Source organism: Taudactylus pleione, unplaced genomic scaffold (genome assembly GCF_031769625.1).
Source record: "Taudactylus pleione unplaced genomic scaffold, aTauple2 ptg000259l, whole genome shotgun sequence".
Taxonomy (NCBI): domain Eukaryota; kingdom Metazoa; phylum Chordata; class Amphibia; order Anura; family Myobatrachidae; genus Taudactylus; species Taudactylus pleione.
This window is the reverse complement of record NW_028284661.1, coordinates 8574665-8582870: the sequence shown is the minus strand read 5'-3', so window position 1 is coordinate 8582870 and position 8206 is coordinate 8574665. Positions and strand designations below refer to the sequence as shown.

The 8206-nt window shown below is 33.5% G+C and overlaps 1 protein-coding gene across 1 annotated transcript; it reads right to left on the bottom strand.

Annotated features, from left to right (window-relative positions):
• Positions 1-739: 739 nt before the first annotated feature.
• On the bottom strand, positions 740-7432 carry GJA1 (gap junction protein alpha 1). The gene is made up of 2 exons (XM_088480989.1): positions 7308-7432; positions 740-3562 (listed from the first exon to the last, which is right to left on the bottom strand). Exon 2 carries the CDS (start codon positions 3544-3546, stop codon positions 2401-2403), a length of 1146 nt encoding a protein of 381 aa, XP_088337115.1. The 5' UTR covers positions 3547-3562; positions 7308-7432; the 3' UTR covers positions 740-2400.
• Positions 7433-8206: the final 774 nt, after the last annotated feature.

The following is an 8206-nucleotide window of genomic DNA, read 5'->3' as shown; positions in this document are numbered from 1 at the left end:
CCCTCTATATCAGGGCCCATGCAGCTATATTAAATCATGTTCCAGCTCTAAGCATTTCTGTTAATTTTCTCACAAAGCAAATAAAATATGCTTACAGTACTACATTATTACTATCATTCAAGCTTCTTTGATTACATATTAAAACAATTAAATCATTTATGCCATAAATTTATTTCTCTCGCTTAAAGAAAGACACACCATATACAAATATTAACAAAACAATATGCCGGTCAATTGCATCAAAAACAGAATACAGGAAAAACATATATGAAAAAAATATAAATCTGGATAACAACATTAAAAACAAGCAAGGGCTGACTATGTGCTTCAATGGCACAACATGGTCTTAAATACCATTACCATATCATTGCCTCTTGTGTGAGATGTTACATAACTTTATTAGGCATGCAACAGTCTATTAAAAACTTTTATGCTTACATGGTAGAAATAGCACAACTATACTGTAATCTATAGCAACCAAGTGAGATATAATTGATTATTCATACCTCCCAATATTGTCATGTAATACAATCAGACAATATAGGCTGAATGTGTGATATGCCTAGCCATGCTGATATTTAGCCGAAGTCACAATTTAGTGGGCTATACTGACTTTTGTCAGTCAGACATCAGGAAGTATATTTACTAAAGTGCAGGTTTTTAGAAGTGGAGTTGTTGCCCATAGCAACCAATCAGATTCTAGCTATTATCTTCTAGAAAGTACTCGATAAATTATAAGTAGAATCTGATTGGTTGCTATGGGCAACAACTCCACTTCTAAAAACCCATACTTTAGTAAATATACCCCCAGGAATCAAGGATGTTAGGGGGCAGGGTTTTATGGAAAATTGAATGAAAAGAAAAGGAATTATTGGTTGCAATGAAGTACAGTACATATTGACTATTTGCACCTTCTTATTAAGTTAACTTTTATGTGTGCATTGGTTCAGTTCTAAGTAACATCAACTTCGGGCAATATGTAAAAAGAATATTGTATCTAAAGAACCAAAATAACATTTTATATAGCATTTTGCCCAAAGTCTTCTAGCGTACCTTGTTTCTGACCTGCTAATATTTTGGCAGGTGATCTTATAGCTGCACACAGTTAATGCAGGCACTTGTTTATGGTCTCAATTATGTCCATTGGTCACTGTCATTTTTAAGAAATAAATGAGAAAGTGTCAAAGGGAATGTAATATTACATATATGATAAAATCACATGAAATTCAAATATGAAGTTTCACTAAAACTTATCTGAGAAATGCACTGCAGGAAATACATCTGAAACTAAAGCACATTATGCTGAGTAGTTTCCCTTTGTGCTATCGCTGTCAGTATAGTGGTACCAATTCCATGAGTTATGTTGGTCATTTCTAAGTGAGAAAAAAATGTGCCACTGTCAAACGAGCTAAAAAAAAAAAAAACAGCCTTGGAATACAGTTGTGCTGACATTGCTTCCTGACATAAAGATGCACCAGAATAAATACAAAGTCAGATTGTGACATTTGATGGTTTGGGTTAATGGATATTTATAAACATATTCATAAACAATGTGCTTAAAACAATACATTCTACAACTAAACAATTATTTTTGTCATGAAGCAAGTGGCTTCACATTTAAGGAAATAAGGTTTATGATAAAAGCTACACAAACAAGGGAATTCCAACTATTTTCAACTATTTTCAATAACTTGTTCACAGTGATGGCTAAAACTAAAGTGTCGACTGCAGAATAAAATAGGCAGATCATGTGAACCTTATATTAAGAAAAACATCTGCCCTTTTTAAAAGATGTGAAAACTGTTTGCTTATGATGTTAATTCCATATAGTGGTCATAAAGGCGGTTTGTACTGTTTCTGTTTTCTTATGAGACAAATGAATTGAATGTTTTGGTTAATATAATCTCCCCCTTTCTGAAAATTGATGTAAAAAAAACCTCATTCATTCATAAAGCATTCATAATTCACCATTATATAAAATTAATGTTCATTATGGATCAAAGCACTAATTGCTTTCTCCAGAATTATCTCAGAACTGTTCCAGACAATCAAACTATTATTTATTTAGTTCTCAAGAATCCCTCTTCTTAAATCTAAGTAGTATGGTAGTCACCACTCAGTAAAATTACGTCACAAACCACCACATAAAAATGTCTACTCTCTGGATGGTCAGAAAAGCAATGCTACATACTGCACATGTTTTCAAGAATGTATGTTACTCTATTTTTCCGAGTGATAAAGCAAAGTATGCAGCCAACTACTTAAATATCAATGTGTACCTTCCACATCATGAATAAAGTACTTTATAAAAGTCTTTCAGTTTGTTAAATCTCTCTTTGAGATAGTGAAGTACCTCCTCCACGCAATAATATGTGCTTTCTACTAGGAAATGAAAGTGTCCTAGATCTCCAGGTCATCTGGTCTGGGTCTGCTGCTTGCATGACTGCTTGCTCTGCTTGATGGTCTATGATCTAATATACTGAGAGGCTGCATTTCATGTCCAGGTGCCATTTTCTTGACATTCGGGTGTTCTTCAGGAAAATCAAATGGCTGGGCATGAGAATTTGAAATGGTGCTTCCAGCTTGACCCATCCTGTTTTGCTCTGCACTATAATTAGCCCAGTTTTGTTCACTAGCTTGTTTGTTGTAATTACGGCAAGAAGACGGATTTGTGTCTGCAGTAACAAGTTTGTAACCTGGTGGTGACATACAGGTAGGTGCAGTTGGAGAAGAACAGCCATTAAAATAAGCATATTTAGTTGTGCCACAATCCTTACCCTGAGTAACAGGATCACTTGTGCTAGCATATGGGTCTCTTTTTCCTTTTATGCCATCCTTGACACTTTTGAAAGTGACATAGAATAATTCAATAATGTTCAGTGCTAGTGAGACCAAAGACACCACTAACATAAACCAAATAAAAATAGTTTTCTCGGTGGGACGAGAAAGGAAGCAATCGACTTTATGTGGGCAGGGATGCCTTTCACATGCGTAGATACCATTTAGACTGAACCCATACATGTACCACTGGATCACCAGGAAACCAACTTCAAAAAAGGATTTGAATAGAATGCTGATCACATAGGTACGAAGTAAACCACCACGCATTTTGACTTTTCCATGTTCTTCAATGCCATATTTGAATTTTTTTATTTCAATTTGCTTAAGGTGCATGTCCACATTACCTCCATCATTTTGGACGATTTTCAGTTCTTCTTCTTTCCTGTTCAGTTTTTCTTCCTTACGCATCAAGTAAAACACATGAGCCAAATATAGGAGCGTCGGTGTAGAGACAAATATAATTTGGAGAACCCAAAAACGTACGTGAGAGATTGGAAATGACTTGTCATAGCAAACATTTTCACAACCAGGTTGTAGAGTGTTGCAACGGAATGCTGACTGTTCATCCCCCCATGCCGACTCCACCGCAGTCCCTAATAACAGGATGCGAAAGATGAACAGGACTGACAACCACACTTTTCCTCCAGCAGTGGAATAGGCCTGCACTTTGTCAAGGAGTCTTCCTAAGGCACTCCAGTCACCCATTCTTAGAAAGTGTTACCTAAAATAAAAATAATGTTTTATGTTTAAACTCAAACAGAACTTTCAAATATTATATAGTATATATTATATTATATTATATTATATTATGTTCTTTATAACCATCAGAACAATGAAAGAATCTTATTACCCATTTGTAATATATATACATGCATACATATAAAGTCAAACTGTAATACACACATGTACTAACTACATCTGCTGGGGTGCACCTCAAAATAACATAAAATAAATAAATAAAATAAAATATTCAGGCTACTCTTAATATAGAAATAATGAGAACATTCAACAGACTTGAGAACAAGAAGTTGAGATTATATCCATTATAATCACCATGAATAAGTCTCAGTTGTCATTTAGGCCCATTCTGGGCTTTCTTCAAGACACTCCACATAATATATTATCACAAGGAGAGTGCTGATATGTTATATGCAATGTCTATGTTGTTTTTGGGAAATATTAGGTGTAATGTGCAAAAGGATAGTTTCTCTTCCACTTGCACATTACTGTGAGTTATAAAGTATATAAGTACGGTGTAAATTGTCTCCTAATTTAAATCTGTAATATGCATGTATAGATTTAGAGAATTTTGACATCATCAAAGGCATCTTTGGAATATTGGCAATAGTAAAAAAGATTCTTAAAGTCTGTCAACCCAACAGAATTGCAACAGAAAAAATGTTTGTGAAGATGAAGTTGTGGGGGCTATCAATATTTAACACTGTTTGACTTCAGGTTACCATAAAACTATTATCTATATACTTAGAATTAACAAAAGAACATATACAGCAGCTCCATACAGTATGTGCGTTACCTCTAAGATAAATGTTCTTTGAGTACCCAACATTTATTTGTACCATTTTTATATGTTTATCAAAAGAACGACTTATGTCAAACTTATTGATAGAACTGTTTGACTTTAAAGAAAAATTATCGCAAAAGCAAAATACCATCACTGACCCCTCTATGTAAGTTTTTTAGCCTAGAGTTTACAGTTTTACTCCCTTATTTATTAAGTGTCAGGATTTGGAGATCTTTGTCATTTAAATGTCCCAGAAATAAATCCTTTGTAAAGAACCCGAAAATGTTTCATTTTTCTATTTCACTAAACAAACCCTTTGTTCAACAGCTTTAACAAACGTGTAGTGAAAGGGAGTTTTAAAATTGTTATAGTATTGATATCTGATGGTCCATTAGTGTATTTGTAACACTGGAATGAACTTACATATAAGTCATAATAAACTGCGTCAGAGAAATTTCACTGGCATAAATAAACCAATGATCATTATGTGGGCGCAGTAGCGAGAGCTGAAAACAGTTTTTAATGTGAATGTAAATATTTTATTTAATGTTTAACTTAATAGGAGATGGATTTGATTATTTACCACCTTTCATGCTAATATATAACATATAAATAACATAAATCTAAATATAACTTCTTGTTACAGGAAGACTCATTTGATATTTAGAACATTATTTCAAATTTGTGATGAACTTTTGGAAAATAGATGATAAAATAAAACAGCTGTGGTTTGATGAATATATAAAGGACCAAAGTGGTCTCTCGTTATGTCATATCATATCAATAATGTAGATAACCAGATAAAACAGCTAATATTTGTAAAACAAATATTTGACAACTGAATATTTCAAATAGAGTTTAGAAACATAAAAGCTGCTTAGTTTTAACGTTTTATAAATAATAGAAGTGTTTTTTTTTAATAATGAATATAGTTTTATTACCAAACAATACTCCTCCTACTGCAATTTACAGTACAGAGATTATAAAGAGCAGATGTGTCTGAATGGTTATTATTGGGAATAATAATAATGATAGATAGATAGATAGATAGATAGATAGATAGATAGATAGATAGATAGATAGATAGATAGATAGATAGATAGATAGATAGACAGACAAAGGGTAAACCGGAAAACTTACTGTACAATGCACTTTGTTCTAATAGACTATTGTCATAATTAGCAATGCATAGTGTAGTTTTAAATAAAGTGTTACATATTTCTAACATCTAAACAATTCCACACTTTAACATTTGCAATATCTATTCATGTCTAAACAAGAATGATTTTTTTCAATCCTGTGATTTGCAGAATGAACCACCTACTGCATTGGTATTACTAGTTTGTCACTGAGACTCAGGGGTTCTGTGGAAAATGGCCAATATTTAGATTTCAAAATTTCCGGGGAAAACACTTTAATTAACATAGCACAGTCAAGAGGTTTCGGTAGTTGAAAAACAAAGTATGCTAAACAGATGTTACTGTATAATGGCAAAGCACACACAAGAGTTCTGATTTGCAAATGCAAACCAGGGGGATGTGCAGTTTGCAGTCTGCTTCTCCTCTCTCATTACCAAGCAGCCAAAGCAGAGAAATGTGGGCATGACAGACTCTGTACAATGGCTTTAATAACTGCAAAATCTTACTCAGCAGGATTACCAACAATTAGTGCCTGAACTGGTAAGTATGAAAATTCCAAGTCATGCAAAGTCTCACTTCCAGCAGCCATAAATCTGGATGACATGTTACTTAGTGGAAAGCTTTTGCAGAAACAAAAAAAAGGCAAAATAAACTACATTTCATTGTGGTTTAGTTTTGAACCTGGTACTAGTATCTAATACTGGGCATCCAGAGAAGACAAACATGAAGCAGGGTGCCTTGTTGGGTAAGCTCTTTGTAACTTCCCATAGGAGTTAGTTGATTAAAAATTCAATTTAGAACTTTAGGGGTTACAGTTCAAAAAATCTAAAGGATGTTTAAATATTGACCTTTTTATGTCTTTCCATATGCTAGCTATCTCTGATAAATACTAATAGTATATAACATTTGCCTGCTGGAAATACTAACTAAATTGGTTGAAAATTAAATGAAATTAGATTACATCATCACACAGCCTGCACAGATAGCTAGTTAAGACTGCAAAGTGAAAAGTTCAAATTCCAAAATAATGTAACAAAGCAGATCTTAATTACATATGTATGGTGAAGTACATATATAGCCAGCTGGAATAGGAAAGGAAACACTTATCTAAAAATATTGTTAAGAGAAAAGAAAAAAGCCTTTTAACTAAGCTGGAAATTATCTTGTCTAAAGCAGTTTTACTGAAAAATAGGCTACTGGAATTTAGGTTACATAACAGTCTCTTATTATTTTTGCATTATTTTATTGCAACACCAGCAGTAGTTGGCACATTATTGTATTGTGTAAGGGATTGATCACAGACCTTAAAACAATATCCCCCACCCCCCAAAGGAAAAAAAAATCCCATGGCTAGACAAAATACTATAAAAAATCTATAAAGCTATTTATTATTAAGCATGATTACATTGGACGGCAGCTACTTGATTATTTCACACACACACATGCAGTATATAAACATTATTTTTTATTTTATATATATATATATTGCAGTTCGTTTGGTATGTATAAATCCAATCAATGCATTAACATTTTTTCGAAGATAATACCAACTAGTCCTTGTGATTGTTTGACACATTTCTCCAATCTTTTACAATCCTTAAATGCTCAAATTTCCATTTGAGATAGTTGTCAGTAAGAGAAGTAAGTAAATGATATATACTAAACACCATTGTAATGTAAGCATTAAAATATAAACAGTTGCTCAATACATGGTTTTCTACTATACTGACAACAATGGAGAAATCCATAATCCCCCAGAAAATATAAAAAAATACATAAACCAAAAGGAGTAAACCACACAATACCTTTCAGATCCAAACTGGTGACAACAAACTCCAAGCAGCTCTTCAAAAGTAAAATGAACAAGTGTCAGCGTGTCTTTTTAAAGTTTAAAAGTCTGCTGCTCACTGCACAGTTCCTCCTGCAGAAGTTGCTGAACTTTTTTTTTTAGCAGCTTAGACACTCTATCAAGGCTTTTAAAAAGTTTGCAATCCTCTACTCCGCCTTCAGGGGGTATAGTCAGAGCAAGGAAGGGAGGAGAGAAGGGAGAAGATGTGATTAATATGAAAACAGCTTTAAAGTGAAGTAAAGAAGCTGTCGAAAGACTTTGGGACCTTTAATCAGAAGAGTGATATTGAGAAATACTCCTCATTTCAGTCATCTGTAAAACTTTTTACTTTAAAAGATAATAAACTGTTATTTTACTTTTTGACTTAATATGTTCAGAAGAGAATGTTTAACTACTGAAGTCTAGTATGTAGTTTTGAAGATCATTTTAAGTAAATGCTGCATCTACTGTATAATACAGCATGGTATGTTAAATTAAATTACATATATACTTACATATACACCTTATACAGAATTTGTGTTCATCCTTATTTCTTATATTAGGACATTATTAGGACATTTTCCTGTGTTGTTAAAATGTTGTGTTCACAAACTGATTTATGTAGTGTTTATGTTAAATCACACTTATGCTGGGTACACACTGGAAAATATATTGGCCGATCAATTGATCAGCCAATATATCATGTGTGCGTTGGCCAGTGTGTACCAGTGGTATGCCTGTGAAAAACATCATTCACAGACATATCACGTTGTTAGTGCTGCACAGCCGATGCCCAATATATCTGCAGGAACAGTATATCTGCATATTGTGCTGTGTGTACGGGCTGTCTGCAGAGGCCGCGGGGAGGGGGGCGTG